The sequence below is a fragment of the Notothenia rossii genome, assembly GCF_949606895.1.
Source record: "Notothenia rossii genome assembly, chromosome: 11".
Taxonomy (NCBI): Eukaryota; Metazoa; Chordata; class Actinopteri; order Perciformes; family Nototheniidae; genus Notothenia; species Notothenia rossii.
In genome coordinates, this window is record NC_136910.1 from 54,835,421 (window position 1) to 54,851,995 (window position 16,575).

Genomic DNA, 16,575 nt, shown 5'->3' on the forward strand with positions numbered 1-16,575 from the left:
CTGCAGGAATTGTATATAACAGAATATAATGTGGTGCAATGGTCAGAAAACAGGAGAATCGAATATTGGTGGTGTTTTAATTAGATTTGAAAAACCTAACCCCACGAACAGTCTGTAGGCCTACGTCTGGGTGTTACTGTCTGTGTTCAGGACAACGTTCAGAGGTTTGGTGGACGGTTCGATCCGCCCGACGCAAAGGAAGACATCAACACACACTCTGGGGAAACCCTGTGGAGTTTCAGTTTAGTAGAAGCAGAAAAGAAAGAATTGTGACATGATGTCGACGCACAGGACGAGGCGTGCTCACAGTTTCTTTTGTCGTGCCAGGAAATCCACTCAACCAAGTCTAAAATCGTCTTTTTGCAAACGCTCGCCAAGTCCTCAGCTTTAGAAAAATAAACCTGATGCTTTACACAAGTCGATGATTCATAAAAGCAATGTTGCGAGTGGTGTCAGGTAGATAACTATAAAATGACAGACATCTCAGACCGTTAGAGCACAGTAAGTGTGAACAAATCAACTTAGTAGGAATCCTACTTTGTAACATCAAAGGAACTGAAAAAGGCACGTCACATTTCTCAAGCCGACATTGAAACCAGTCCCGTAGAAAAGTGTATTCAGTGGACCTCACAATATTTCACATGGTACACGACAATGTACCACACCACTCGACACACCAATCAGAACACAGCGTCCTCGGGCTCCTCTGGAAGAAGAAAAAACCTGGATGGTATTTGACCTTGGGGTCACAATCTGACGGCAAAGGAAGTGGTCTCCTTTATTTACAGTAACTGTGTTTAAGGCAAGCCTGCTTCTCTTTAAAAGATGTTATCGAACGTGTTTCATCCTGGTAAAAAATAAATCCTAAATGACTAAACCATGGATTAAAGTCAGCTTCAGATTATTCTCCACACACAATGCTAACAAATCTGACAGAAATAGTTACGCTTAAAATCTTTTACATTATAATTAAAGTGTGGTTTATTTTGGAATTTAGGTTTTGTTGGTGCCGGTTTATCTTTTTTAAGTTATTCGTCCAAGTTTAGAAGACCTACAAGGAGCCCATCAGATCCAGTTTCTCCCCTTCCTTCGATGTGTGAGTCTGTGTGTAGAGGAAGAAACAGATAAAAACGAAATGCTTTGGTCCATGCATGTTGTAGGTTCGTGTCTCAGAGCACACACTCTGGTCCTATCAGTCTGTGGATTCAAGTGGCTGCTATCCGTTCTCCTTCCACAGAACTAAGTGAATGCTATGGTCCGGCATGCTGGTGGCGAACACCAGTCCAGAGTCATTGTCCCCGTCCAGGCCGTTGAGCCAGGAGGTGACGCCGGGCAGGAAGCTGGACCCCCGTTTGGACTTCCTGTAGGCGGGGAGCGGCCAGCGGCCCGAGATGGCCTCCGTCCTCAGGTCCATCACGTACAGGAAGTGGTTGTCGAAGAGGAGCGAAAACACCTCGCCGAAACTGAGCAGGGAGAGGTTGGACGGGTCCTGCGTCTTTATCACCCTGAGGACACGAGATAAGGTCATCGTTAGACAAATATGACTCGGCTTGAGCTTCAATCAGGATCCATGCATCTGTGATCCTCTCCAGAATGGAAGTAGTCATCACATACAGAGCATCAGCTAGTTCCTGAACAGTGTACTTCACATGCTGATATCCAAGAGAGGGAGTTACACAGTCACAACATGGAGGAATACCGGTTCTTGTAGGTAATCATACATCCTGTCATCTACAAAATAGGCCGACTGAGTTTTCTCAAAAAATTCAGATTTTCTCTCAAAACCCTGACTTTTCCTCAAAATTCTGACTTTCTTTTTTCTCCAAATAATTGTTTTAAATACTTTTTCTAAAAATTCTGACTTTCTGACTCAAAATTATGTATTTTTTCTAAAAATCAAAAAATTATGTATTTTTTAAAACTTTTTCTAAAAATTCTGACTTTCTGTAAAAAAATTGTCTTTTTTCTCCAAATATATATTTTTTAAACTTTTTCTACAAATTCTGTCTGTCTGACTCAAAATTCTGTATTTTTTCTAAAAATCCTGCATTTTTTTCTCAAAATTCTGTATTTTTTCTCAAAATTCAGATTTTCTCTCAAAATCCTGACTTTTTTCTCAAAATATTTTTTTTTTAACTTTTTCTAAAAATTCTGACTTTCTGTAAAAATTCTGTATTTTTTTCTCAAAATAATTTTTTTAAAAACTTTAAAAAAAAAATCTGACTCCAAATTATGTATTTTTCTAAAAATTTAAAAATTCTGTATTTTTTCTCAAAATCAAAAAATCCTGATTTTTACACAAAATTCTGTATTTTTTCTCAAAATGTCAAAATTCTGTCTTTTTTCTACAAATGTCAAAATTCTGTATTTTTTCACAAAATGTCAGAATTCTGACTTTTTTCACAAAATGTCAAAATTCTGACTTTTTACTCAAAATCTCAAACAGTGTCCTTCACATGCTGATATCCAAGAGAGGGAGTCACACAGTCACAAGATGGAGGAATAGAAAGCAGTATTCAATGTTTACTTCAGATTAGCTCCACGTCAGAAATGAGCATGCTTGTCATATGTCTCTCTCCATAGAGGCTGAATCATCATGTTAATCACATAGCTATCATATGCCTCAAACAGTCCTGATGCTCTGCTAGGTAATCACACATCCTGTCATGTTCACAGCTACAGTTGGGATACCTTTGTTATCATGTGTACTCTGATATTGGAAGAGTACATTCAGTATTTTCCCAACAACAAGATAAGATGGAACTTTATTTATCCCCTTGGGGAAGTTCAGGCGTTTATAACAACAACAGGGTCATAGTTAAAAACAGGATACACACAAGGTAAAAATAAACAAAATATACCTCAATCTTTATTCTATGTATTCACCTGCAGGACCCTCCCGCTGTGACAGCTTCCACTGTTCATAACATTTCTAAATAATATGAATGTCGGTTAAAGAGCTGTTTAGAGTTTGACCATCTAACAGAAGCTACAGAGCAGGTGCTGTCCCTAAATGATCTCAGAGATGTTTCCTATCCTACCTGAGAATCTCGAAGCTGGCGAAGTCCCACTGATAGACCCCGATGTCTGAGCTGCAGACGATGTAGCGCCCGTCGAACTGCAGGCGGGGCTGCAGGCTGATGCTGCGGTCCTCCGACACCGAGAGCGTCTTCAGACACTTACAGTTGATCTCTCTGCCTAAAGGCCACACCTGAGGGACAGGGGTTACCACATCAGACGCACGCTCACCAGCAAAGCAGCTCACATGATGAACAGTGAGATAAGTGAAGGAAAGAAAGGTCTAGAAGAAAGGAGCCTTACCTTAATTTCATACTTATCAACACTCAGCAGGATGTAGTCCCCAGGGCTGTGCACCACAGACTCCACTTCACTTTTCTGCAGAATCACCTGACGGGACACAAGATGCATGTTTTTAAAAGTGCATGGACAGCAAATAGTACAGACTTATTACAACGTATTTGTTTGTTACAAATCTTCCTAAAAATAGAAATCACAACATGATGATTTCAGTAAAGGTGTGAATAATGTACACAAATGCTAATTCCCTCTAATATTGCCCATTTTGAAGCAATTCCGATATCAGATGATTGATCTATTCTTTCTAAATCTTGAAGCCCTGGAACTATCACATGACTCGGGGTGTTGTAACAAGAGGAAGTGGTGGGGGGGGGGGGAACATTGAATAAGTGACCTTTCAGTCAGAGTAAAGCTGGAGCCACACGAGGACGGTAACGGTCGTATCCGCTACAGTTCTCCATCAGATAGACGGTCCGGCCACACGAGGCCGACAGGGGAACGCAGATAACGATAACGGCTCCCCAGGTGGGTAGGTCTGCGGACAAAACGCTCTTGGGGACCAAACAGCAATACGATCATTTTCTGATGACGCAATAGCCCCGCCTCTCCTCTCCTCTCCCCACCTCTCCTTCTCACCCCCGTGTCTCCCGCGTCATTGCTGATGTGTTTCGCCAACAACAAAAAACAGTTTTCCGAGTGTTTCCAGCCAGGTCCCGGTATCTCGCAGCTCAGTGCACGCAGCAGGTGCCTCCAGCAGACCCCCCCCCGCACGGCAGAGTTTCCGTTAACCGGAATCTAAAATTCTCCAGTCAAAATGTCGCTTATTGTTTAGGTGTCCTTTGACACGCAGGCAGTCATATCATTAGAACTAGCTAGATCTGATCGATACGGACATAAACGCGAGTGAAGTCTAATCGGACCGGAGAGAGAGAGAGATCAGAGATCAGCTGCTGCCTCTCCCAACCTCTGCTGCTAAATCCACCGCGGAGAATAAACAGAAGGGCAACCATGGCAACCATGCTCGGAAGTCTTCTTCGCTGCTTTTGGTGTATTCTGTGGCAGAAGTACAGCGCCACTTACAGGCCCGGCATACGTACTACAGCGTCTCCAGCGGGTCGAGCAGTCTCGTGTGGAAGGACATGTTTCTGGTGCCTGTTGCGTTTGGACGGAATAATTTTTTTATAACGATTTCGGTTCGTTAGCGTTACCGTTCTCGTGTGGCTCCAGCATAAGAGATGAGGATCCTGACCTGCCCTTTTACGAGGCGAAACCCACCCCCCCCCCCCTCCTCTTTATTATATATTTATTTTTTGTCTTTGTATTGTTTTATTATTTTTATTTTAGTTTCGTCCCGTTAGTCTGTACAACACTCTCCTACATTTTGGCTACATGGTCTGTTTTGGTTATACTTGTGGTTTGACCCTTTCAAGTGAAGATGAACTATGTATGGCTTGTCAATTAGTAGAGACTAAGCTGAGCACTAGTAGCTTTGAACTGTTCCATCTAACCTATCAATGTACCAAATGTATTTTCTATGTGTCTGGATCCTGACCTTGGTGACCCACTCGGTGTGTCCGGTGAGCGTGTTGAGGCAGGCCCCCGCAGACAGAGCCCACACCTTCACCGTGAAGTCAGCCGAGCCGCTCACCAGCACGTCCAGCTCGTCGTTGTAGTCCACGCTGAACACTGAGCACACACAAGAGTTTATCAAAAGGTCAGAATATCAAATGAGTGTTCTTCCAAGTACACAAGTGACGTCACACATTCATAAATGTCACTGCTTTCGGCTGATTTGGATTATCCTTTGTGGACATTTTTCATATCAGAATACCTTCATTCGTCATTTACATTGTTACAGCAAGTAAAGCGCCAAACATAGCTTTATATGAATTAAGAAGCATGCATAACATATTAATGATAAAAGTAGAAATTACACAATTTACTGTTTACAAAATACACATCCAGTGCCAGTAACAGTTTAGAGATAGCAGCCAGGTGACAGTGTTTAAAGGTGGAAGTATATATATTGCACAGTTATTTACTTTGTATATATATATTGCACATAAGTAGTATTGCACAACGGGGGTGTTATAGTCTAGTCTTTGTTGTTATGTGTGTGTGGGGGTCTACCAGGGGCCGTGGAGGTTACACTGTTATACACTAGAGCTGTGTACGCTGAATGAATTGAGGCAGTAATGATATATTTTGGTAGGCGAAAGTTAGCATTGCAAGGATCCCTCGATCAAGATCTGTGGCAAACACACATTTATGATATACTTATTGATTTTTGAAGTTGTCTCATTTGGTCACTTGTAAGGAACCTCCTTTCTATGACACAAAGAAGCTTCAGACATGTCGTAGAACAAAAGGTGAACATCCTCAGGGTGTTAACCACAGACCTCAGGCTTCTATCTAAAACCACTTGTTTCATAACTCATTCCTGCACCAGTGTTGAAACATGCTGTATAAACACAGTTCATCACACGATCACATGAAAAGGCCCAGAACAGATATTATTTGAGCAGTACCTGCTCCTGTGTGGCCCCTGAACTGCTGGATTTTGGCCCCTGTGCTCCACTCCCAGCTGGCGATGGTGTTGTCGAAGGACCCGGTCACCAGCTTCTGTTCATCGAACTTCACCGTGGCGCAGGTGTGCGTCTGGATTCCATAAATGCACTGCCCGGTGCGCACATCCCATAGTTTGGCAGAGAGGTCGTCAGACCCTGAGAACAAGAGCACAGCTGTGATGATGTGGCACCTAATGTTCCTGTAAGCCCCTATTTAACACATTTGAACCAAAATGAAACGTGTACATTTGAATCTGTCCGGTCATATTGTCCATTAAAAAAATAAATACAATAAAATTAGATAAGTGTATTAAAAAAAATTATATTTGAATGCCGCGTTTTGTGCATGGTCAAATCCACTGTTCACTAGTTCCCCTTTCAACTTTAAGCAGAGCAGAGACAGAAGGAAAATGAAATTTGCTGTGTGAAAAAGCTGTAATATGTCAAAGTGAGGCTCTTTAATGAATAATAATTGTGTTGTCTCTCGTACATGGTCACATACTTTAGCAACAGTGATTGCACTGCAAAAATAAGCGATTAGGATTCACCCTGGTGACCCGAATCAAAGATTATTCTTACAACTGGCATAGTTAATACACAGGTAATGTATCCAGAGGTCAGAGCAGCGTACCTGTGCAGAGGAGGCCGTCCTTGTAGTAGAGGGCGTAAACTCGAGCGCTGTGCCCGATGAGGGAGGAGGTCTCGAAGGCCTCCTGGTCCTGCAGCTGCACCATGCGGAGCTTAGCCTTCAGGTACACCCCCTTCCAGTGTGGGGCGTCCTGAATGGACTCATCGATCCTCCAGCCCAGCTTCCTGCACACACCCTGCCACACCTCGGTGCACGAGTTGATCAGCTGCAAGAAGCAAACAATACATTAAAGCTCGCCTATTATGCAAAATCCACCTGTTCCTGTCTTCTATACATCAACATGTGTCCCCTCTTCTTCATGTCTCTTCTACATCAACATGTGTCCCCTCTTCTTCATGTCTCTTCTACATCAACATGTGTCCCCTCTTCTCCATGTCTCTTCTACATCAACATGTGTCCCCTCTTCTTCATGTCTCTTATACATCAACATGTGTCCCCTCTTCTTCATGTCTCTTCTACATCAACATGTGTCCCCTCTTCTTCATGTCTCTTCTACATCAACATGTGTCCCCTCTTCTCCATGTCTCTTCTACATCAACATGTGTCCCCTCTTCTTCATGTCTCTTCTACATCAACATGTGTCCCCTCTTCTTCATGTCTCTTCTACATCAACATGTGTCCCCTCTTCTCCATGTCTCTTCTACATCAACATGTGTCCCCTCTTCTCCATGTCTCTTCTACATCAACATGTGTCCCCTCTGTGGAAAGAGACTCTGAAAGTTTCAGGAACAAAGATTCTCTCTCTTTTTGATCAATTTCTATAAAAACCTGTCTGAAAATGAGCTGATCAGATTTTGGCCACTTTATTATGTCATAACGATGTTTTGTCTTGAGTAACCATTAGCCAATCGGCAACCAAGGTAACCCCCCCCCCCCCCCCCCACCTTATCACCTGAATCTCCTCCTAGAGCACCATTGAGTTCTTTTTAACCAAATGTCTCTCAGAGGGGCGTGGGGAGGGGCTCCTTATTTTCATTTAAAGTAACAGACAGAGAATCAGCACTTTGGAAACAGGGCTGAAACAGAGGGGATTGTGGGTAATGCTGCAATGATCTGTTTGGTGTTTCGAGAAAAGGATACAAGATTACAAGTCCGACCAGACGTTTGATGGCACCTTTCAATCAACATCCAGTCAATTGAAGTTTCCCGAAGATACAGAGCCTTTACGAGCTCAGACAGGAAGTGAACTTGCAGCCTGTGTGCGTTAATCACTAAGAGACATCATTATTCACCTTATTCCACTGCTTGCAGACCAGGCAGCAGGTCAGCAGGGTCTCAGTGTCCAGCCAGTGGATCAGGTAGAAGGCCAGCTCCAGGGGAAGCAGGCGCAGGAAGTCTCGCTTCAGCAGGGTCTCCAGTCCATTGGAGAGATGTCGCAGCTGCACGGCACCACTGAGAGAGATGAGGTGGTCCAGAGACTGGTTTCGCTGCTGGTCGTTCAGAGTAAGGAAAGCGACGGAGACTGACTCCAGCCACCCCTCAAAGGCTGCCTTCTCCATGGGCACATGAGAGCGACCTGCAACACCTACAAGGCAAGGCAACTTTATTTATAACGCACCTTTCAACACAAGGCAATTCAAAGTGCTTTACAAACATGAAAGAAATCAAGAAACATGAATAACAAAGGTACATGAATAAAAGTCACAGTGCAGTGTGAGATACACACATCTGACATGTTTAGCTCTGACTCTCAATCATTGCGCAGTTTTTAGCAGAAATCGTTTTCTTCTACCTCACTTTCTTTCTACTTTATTTTTTACTTATCATTTAGTCATTTCAAGTGTTTCATGCTAAGCGAACCCTCCTTTTGGAACATTTTAATCTGCAACCCAATTTTCCGAAAAGTCAACGGATCCTGGCCGTATTCGTGTAGTATATAAAATGTATTTGCTCCCAGACATTCATGTGGCTTGCTAGTTTTGGACCCTATCTGTAACCCCAATACACGTACAGTAGGGGACTTTAAATCAGCCCATCATTTATCAGGGTATATGCAGGAATCCTGAAGTCGAATGTAAAACCTTTTAAGACCTTTTTTAAGACCCTTTCCATACATTTTAAGACCTCATCGCCACTTTGAGTTTTGACCGGCGACACACTTCACCTCACATTGACTATATAGTATTGATTCTCCTTCCTCCTTATCTTCCAACCATTTGGACGCTAACTTGCATTTCCCCATAACGATGTTGTTTAACAACCGGCGTAAACGGACCGTCGCGCGCTATCAAGCAGTGAGCGCGCGATGTCCTGTTCAGATGCCGTCAAAATCCAACGGGACGCCATAAATAAACTACACAGAATCACACTACACACCTACGCAATGATTACATTCAGGCACACTGTAGAATACAACCTCTTTGGACAATGTATATACTTATTGAAAACAAGCTACAAAATGTAATATCTTGGAAAATGTCGTTTAATGCTTTTTAATAGCATTCATTTTCGCTAAATTGATTTATCAACTTGTAATACTTTTTAAGACCCCGCGGACACCCTGTTTAAACACAAGATGACACAATTATTACAAGAAGCCATAGAGTAGACATCTGAAAAATAATGTGTTTAGGATAACAATATCATGTTGTACCTGATCATGAAAAAAATATGTCTTGACTTTAAAAGGGCTGTAACATATGTATGACAGTTTTACCAAATTGCAATTTAATAAATCCTGAAAAAGATGAAAAAATGTGATGTTTATCTGACAATCTCATTACATAAAATATATCATATAGATGCATTGAGTTAAACAATGTATCGACCATGTGAGTGAATGGATATCTTGCAGTTTAAGATGATCATGTAGCATTTTCATCAGTACTGTTAACATTACTGAATGGAAATATCTTCTACTACCTTGGGTGACAACTAAGTATTTTACAGAAAGCATAACCCCCACTTTATGATGTTACAATTAACATTTTAAAAAGGCATACTTGGTGGTCTTGAAAACAACGGGAAATGTGTTCATGCATTCATCTTTTACATAATCCCATCAAGCCAAACAGTAGCAGTTTTAACATGTCAATGGAATACGTTGGACTATTTTTACAACTGGTTAAACAAACGGCCATTAATGATAAGTTACATTACATTAGTATGGCTGTATACCTATGAATTTATTCCATTTCTAATGATTTTACAAGCCGAAAATGCACGTTAGCCAGAAGCTGCGTCCAAGCAGACACAATGATTTGACGCTTTTGTGTCAAATAATTCAGTGGCATAGTAAACTGCTGACAACAATGTGAGGTAACTCTTATGAACAACTGAAGTCCATCTGTTTGTGCATTCAGTCTGAATAAACTACCTGGCTAGTTAGCAACTTTGGTAGCAAACGTTAGCTAAGTAACACAACTAAACATTAAATAGCAAACTGGCTACCACTAGTAACACCCCAAACAAAGCAATGAACAGGATACATGACTGTTAGTAAATTAAGTAACATTCAAAAGTGTAAACCCAAAATGTCCACCCACCAGAGAGTTGCAGGGAGTTTCTTTATCGCCACTTTCCTGGCTTACAGAGTTCACATAGCGAAGTTAGCTGTCGTAAGCTAACGCTAACCTGACAGCAAGCAAGTTGAAAGGATTGTCCAAGTAACCTAGCTTCGTAGCTAACGTTAGCTAACCGCCATTATGAGAGTACTTGATCATTTAGATGTAAAATAGAGCGTTTCTAGCAGAGTAACGTTAGTCTTCTATTCATTGTTTACGTTAGTAGCATTAGCGTAGGGAGATAACGTTAGCAGGTTTCTGACAGCATGAAACCGAAGATAATGGGTACGCTATCTGAGCAGAAGGGAGAAATTCACCCTCAGCTCTGTCTGACAGGCTGAGCCTTGGGAGCATTTACCTCTAGCCCGAAACAACCAGAAGCATTCAAGTGGATTTATATAGAATTACATCATTAATTAATTCTATATCCGTCCGCTACACTGGAAAATCGATATTGTTTTGTAGTTGCCTTAGTATGCTTTCTCTTCATGAGACCTAATTTGCCTGAAATACAAAAGATAGGGCTTAATTTACATGTTTTATAAGCAGGTACACTGGCTTCCGGTGTCACACACAATATGGATCGGGCTATTGGTGAAATATGTGACAGTACTTCCCAAGCATACTTTTATTAATTACATTAAATTAAATAAAACATTCCTTAAATTATGCAAAAGTTAAAAAAGCACCTTAATTCCCGAATGACCACTTGTGTTTCTGTTGTTTTCTGTCGATAATGCCCTCAGTTTTTGAATTAATGTAATAAACACTTTTTATGTATAGAAATAATTGTTCAATAAGGTAGAAACAAATAAAATAAATAAATATGTGACAGTACTGTTTGCTCCACACTGAACTTAAAGAACAATGAATATGTAAATAATAAAGAATATTTGATGTTCACCCCGCCTGCCTTACTGTATAGACCCCAGTCAGGTGCATATATGTTGATTCATATTGTACAGTACAGTGGGGGAGCCAGTAATTCACCGATTCTTCAGGCATCCAAATCACGCGAGATAAGAACGTCATGTACTAGCTTTGTGATATATAGTTTAAGAATAAATATATCTGCAAATATGTTTTAATGCAGTGTCCACAGCAAAAACCGACATGACAAATCATTCCTTAAAATTAATCTTCATTTAACTTTTTTGTTGATTCAAAATCTACCAAAAAAGTAACTCTATCACCTGTATTTGCTGTGGTTTAATTATTTGAATGTACCTGATTTCTTAAACAAAGAATGATATGCTTTTATTTGTGAATTAAACTATAATAGCATTTGTAAACTTTACTATTCTGCAAGAATATATACTATAATTTGGAATCCTTAGGGATGTCTATCTCTTGTATTGCCTTTTTTCAGATTTGTTAAACTATATTAGTCGGGCCGTACGACTTAAAATATACTGTATATATATATATATATAAGTAGGTCATTCTTATACAAAAGGTGATTTTCGGGATGATGATTTCCAAGTTAATCATACTGTATGTGTTCATGTGTCTTCTTTGTCGGCCCCATTGCACCCTCTAGGGGACATTTGGAGGTAATGCACAGTGGTCCATTTTCATGACAGGAAGTAGAATCATTTTACAACAAAGCTTATAATTGAAAAAAAGGGGCTTATATGATTTGTGTACAGGTCAATTGGCAAACTGTTAAGGGGTGAGAATATAATCTGTGGTTTAAAATCTGAAAATGATTAAAGAAAATCTATCTGTAACATCTGTCCAGCACTCAGTGATGGAAGTAAGTACATGATTCAACTAAGTAAAAGTATGTGCAGATTGGTCCATTTCAGAATAATAGATATGATATGTTTTATAATGATTGATCATTAAAGTGTTCTCAAAGCTGGTAAAGGTGCAGCTAGTTTGAATGACTTTGTATACTGCAGGGTAGCTGGTGAATTTACTCCAGGTGGAACTATAAAGTCTGATCCTCCTGGGACCTGAGGAAAAGAAGTGTCCTCCAATTTCCTTTTTTTGTGATTTCCTACCTATTTAGGGTTAAAAAAAACATCTTGCAATTTAGACTTTTTTAATTTAATTACATTTTTAAATGTTACAGTATGTCCACTGTAGAGGACGTCAGGACCATTTTAGTTTGAAAAGACAGCCAAAATGAACAGATAGACTATGTAACGTATTATGGTTATAGAGTGATATTAATACAATAATACATTCACCTTTATTTAAAACATAAATAAGTAATTGATCTGAACATTGCTGTTTATTTGGTCACTAAAAAACTAGTTTGGTTTTCGGTGAATCTTTCCAGATCTTCAAAGACTTTGTAGTCGATGTAGTGGGAAAAGTACTTCATTGACTCCAGTCGGCACGGGCTGTAGGGTCATCTTTTATGGATGTGGTCTCCATTTGACCATGCTCATAGAAACAAAGCTTGCATTCCTGAGGCAATTCTCATTTTTCAAGGCTCCACTTAAAAACAATAAAAGCAACAATAAGACATGCTTGCCACTTACGGGCCATGTCTTTCCAGCTCGTCCCTATCTGTCTCTATGTCTGTATCTGTGCGCTCATGGAGCATCCTGCATCTTTCCCCCCGCCTTCTTCTTGACCCTCTTAGGTGTGAAATCTTCATCTCTCTCATCATCTCCTGCAACAATATTGAGTCATAAAGTCCATGAAGACGGTCCTGACGTCCACTAGAATGGACATTTATAAAAGAGCTGGTATTTGAAAACTTGAATTATTAAATTGCTTTCAGAACTAATTATATAGTTCCTCACATGTTAATAAACAAGAACATATATGATTTTCATGGTAACAATTACAATTATTCAACAATATTTGACTTCTCCTCCTGCTTCTATAAAATGTTGTTTTTGGAATGCCAGCCATTTTGGATGAAAAGAAAGAGGAACTTCCCAGCATGCAATTTTAACCAATGACATATCACTGGAAAGACCAGGATGTCCTCTGTACAGTACAGCAGGGATTGATAGAGTAGCTCAAAAGAGTAAAAGGAGATGCATGTTAACAAAATGTCCACTACAGAGGTCCTTTTCAATGGGCTGGGTCCCAGGAGGATATTTCACATCATTCATCCACATCTGTAAAGAAACTAAAGGTAGTGGAGTAGAAGTACACCATTTACCTCTGAATTGTAGGGGAGCAGGAGTACAAAGTAACACAACATTGAAATACTCAAGTAAAGTACCTCAAATGTACAAATGTGATTGAGTAAATGTACTTAGTTACTTAGCATCAGTGGATTTTGAGTGCAGGACTTGTTCTTGTAACAGAGTATCCCTACTCCCTTTGTACTTCTACTAGTAGGCTACAGACCTGAGTACTTCTACTTGAGTACAGACCTGAGTACTACTTGAGTACAGACCAGAGTACTTCTACTTGAGTACAGACTTGAGTACTTCTACATCAGTTGGCCTACAGACCTCAGTACTTTTACTTGAGTAAAGACTTGAGTACTTCTACTTGAGTACAGACCTGAGTACTTCTACTTGAGTACAGACCTGAGTACTTCTACTTGAGTACAGACCTGAGTAATTCTGCTTGAGTACAGACCTGAATACTTCTACTTGAGTACAGACCTGAGTACTTCTACTTGAGTACAGACCTGAGTACTTCTACATGAGTACAGAACTGAATACTTCTACTTGAGTACAGACCTGAGTACTTCTACATGAGCACAGAACTGAATACTTCTACTTGAGTACAGATGAGTACTTCTACATGAGTACAGACCTGAATACTTCTACTTGAGTACAGATCTGAGTACTTCTACTAGTACAGATTTGAGTACACAGCAGTACACGGATCCTCCACAGAGCGACACCGCCCCGCTGCAGGGTGGAGTTTCAGCAGCACTGCAGAGAGCGGATAGGGAGGGGAACTGAGAACAAGTCGCTATCTGGCTTTTCCCCTTGCTGAAAAAAATCTATCAGGAATAACCGAAACAACTTCAACAATTTTTATTTTTTGCATTCCAAAGTCCAAGGGGCCGCCGGCGGGAGTGGACTCACGCGCTCAGGTCAGACTTTCTAACTTTGAAAAGTTTCCACCATTGTAGCAAGAAGTCCTTGACGTCACCACAAGCTCGAGCGAGAAATCTTCCTAAAAGTGCTCAGACTCAGGCCTGCTGCTGTACAGACGGGCTTCAAACCGCTGTGTGTGTGAAGAGGCAGTTAGGAGACGACGTGCTGTCCATTATCAAGCGCCACACACACAGAGGGACACATATGCGTTTCCTCCACACATGAATGTCCTGTGGGCTCTCACTGTTCATCAGAAACATGCAGTGTTGTGTTCACGTTTCCGTCTGGCGTTTTCTCTATAAGGTCTCTGTGTTTCTTCAGAGGGGGAAGAAGTGTAGGAATACTCTGTTACAAGCAAAAGTCCCCCAACCCATTTGTTAGTCATGTACAAAAGTATTCAAAGTATACTTACAGTAGCCTACCAAAAGTGGAAGTACTTATTATGGAAATTGGCCCATTTCCTTATTATGTATGAAATGTTTTGATTATTATTATTGATGCATTAAGGTGTTCTCAAAGCTGGTGAAGGTGCAGCTAGTTTGAATGACTTTGTATACTGCAGGGTAGCTTGTGAATTTTCCCCAGGTGGAACTAAAGTCTGATTTAAGACTTGATTATATTTCACAACTAGTAACAAAAGGGCCAATATAATTGTAGTGGTGTAGAAGTCCAAAGTAGCAACACATTGAAATACTCAAGCAAAGTACACGTATCTCCACATTGCAGTTCTTGAGTACATGTACTTCCCACCTCTGGTTTTCTTCACCATTCAGAAATGTGCTCTCTCTGTCAGAGTTCCCTGTGTTAAAGAGGTGATTGTCTGGAGACCACCTCCACACTGCTTCCTTTCTGACCCGCAGCAGCTCCACAACCCTCATTGTGTCAAAGCAGCTAATGTGAACTTCTGTCACTTCTCTCCTGTATTCCTGCTCTCTCAAAGCTGGGCGTGTTGCTTGCAGCAGAGAAAATGTAGCCTCAGGGTGTAAATTCTTACACCACTGTGATGTGGTGTGCGACAGAGTGGAGGAATTTGTATAGAGACGTGTTTACTTTGAGCAATAAACTTGTGTCAGTAGCAGGCTATAAGGCAGGCTAGTATCTGAAAACATGCCAGAAACGACAGTGAGTCCGCTGGTGGAGATTGTGAGGCCTAATGGCAGTCTTTCCTCAGTGTGGCAGGGTGTGCTACATGTTGGCACATGATAGGACTGCTCCATGCAACACAAGCACACATGCTCACAAATTATATTGTTATTGTGGCCAAAAACCAACACCAGGAGTTTAAATGCAGAAGTGGAAGAAGTACTCAGATCTTATACTTGCGTAAAAGTACTTGAGTGTAGGAATACTCTGTCACAAGTGAAAGTCCTGCATTGCACATGTTAGTGAAGTGAAAGTATAAAAGTATTGGTATCAAAATGTACTTGAAGTAGAGAAAGTCAAAGTACTGATTATGCAGATTGACCCATTTTCTAATATTATATATTAAATAACTGGATTTGAATCATTGATGATGATTACTACAAAACAGTGTAGCCATATAACTGTAGTATTGTTACAGTGTAAAAGAGGGAGGTTAGACCCACCGCTGTCTGTCAGAGAAGAGTCTTTAGTTCAAGTATTTTAGAGAAGAACTGTGTTTATTACATCATTCTTAACCCCTTTTTTCCCTAAACTACTTAATTGTGCTAACAATGTTATATGGAATAATATGAGTTGGATTACACTACGTATTTAATAATCTGGTGATCCAGTTCTTAGTGTCATTTACAAATAAAGAAGATTGAATGTTATGGATAAACAAGTGATTAGAGTTTTACTTCAGTGAGTTCAACTGTGGGCTGTTTGTGAATCCTCAGTTGGACAGAAGTATACATGGAAATCTGGAAAAAACGTATTTAACTATATAAAAAAAGACAAGATATGCTGATAAAAACTGAATTATTTGGATTTACTGCAGCAAGTTTTAAGACTAATCCACAGAAGGTCACCAAAAACAAATTAATCTGAGTTCCAGAAATGCTAAATAATTTTGAAAAATCTGCAAAAGGGAGGAAAAATAAAAAAATAAGGTGGAGTAATTTAAAGGAAAGAGGAACTTTAGTGTACCCGAACATTGGTCATTATTCATAGGAGGTTTTGTTGTTGCAGTTGTTGGCTTTGTGTCCCTTCTCCGTCAGTCACTTCCTGTGTGGAATGCTGGGAGGGGTGGAGGACTTTGGTTTGTCCCAAAATGTTGATGCAGATGACCAGAGGATGAATTAATTTTGTAAATACAGTATGGTGATGGAACAATCATTCCTCTTGTGCCACAATCAGGCTACAATTGTTAGTTTTACACACACAAAATGGAGTGTCATACAACAAGACACTGCATTTGCAATATTGTAGTCCTAATAGCCGCTTTCACACCAAGTACTTTGCCGTACTTAGTTCCCAGCACTTAGTTCCCCCATGGAACTAAGAGCCGATCACGTTCACATCGGAATAAGTCCCTGAGGGAAGATTATGCA

The 16,575-nt window shown here is 40.5% G+C and overlaps 3 protein-coding genes across 4 annotated transcripts in view; 2 read left to right on the top strand and 1 right to left on the bottom strand.

The window, feature by feature from the left end:
* The window catches only part of LOC307024360 (ras-specific guanine nucleotide-releasing factor RalGPS1-like), a gene marked incomplete at its 3' end in the record, with an annotated part of 18,833 nt that extends 18,560 nt beyond the window's left edge, over positions 1 to 273 (top strand). The window contains exon 9 of the mRNA XM_079658425.1: positions 151 to 273. Coding sequence (XP_079514551.1) covers positions 151 to 273 — 123 coding nt within the window. The remainder of the gene's footprint in view (positions 1 to 150) is intronic.
* On the bottom strand, positions 61 to 10,432 carry fbxw2 (F-box and WD repeat domain containing 2). Of its 2 annotated transcripts, XM_079660802.1 has the most exons (9): positions 10,020 to 10,432; positions 7,767 to 8,059; positions 6,517 to 6,739; positions 5,847 to 6,041; positions 4,871 to 5,004; positions 3,322 to 3,408; positions 3,042 to 3,211; positions 740 to 1,505; positions 61 to 704 (listed from the first exon to the last, which is right to left on the bottom strand). In XM_079660802.1, exons 2-8 carry the CDS (start codon positions 8,031 to 8,033, stop codon positions 1,217 to 1,219), a joined length of 1,365 nt encoding a protein of 454 aa, XP_079516928.1. In that variant the 5' UTR covers positions 8,034 to 8,059; positions 10,020 to 10,432; the 3' UTR covers positions 61 to 704; positions 740 to 1,216. The 2 variants fall into 2 exon arrangements, with proteins under 2 accessions (XP_079516928.1, XP_079516929.1); XM_079660803.1 differs by lacking the exon at positions 7,767 to 8,059 and having other exon boundaries at positions 10,020 to 10,424.
* A 3,458-nt stretch (positions 10,433 to 13,890) lies between these two features.
* The window catches only part of LOC307024361 (talin-1-like), a gene marked incomplete at its 3' end in the record, with an annotated part of 31,063 nt that continues 28,378 nt past the window's right edge, over positions 13,891 to 16,575 (top strand). The window contains exon 1 of the mRNA XM_079658426.1: positions 13,891 to 14,058. The remainder of the gene's footprint in view (positions 14,059 to 16,575) is intronic.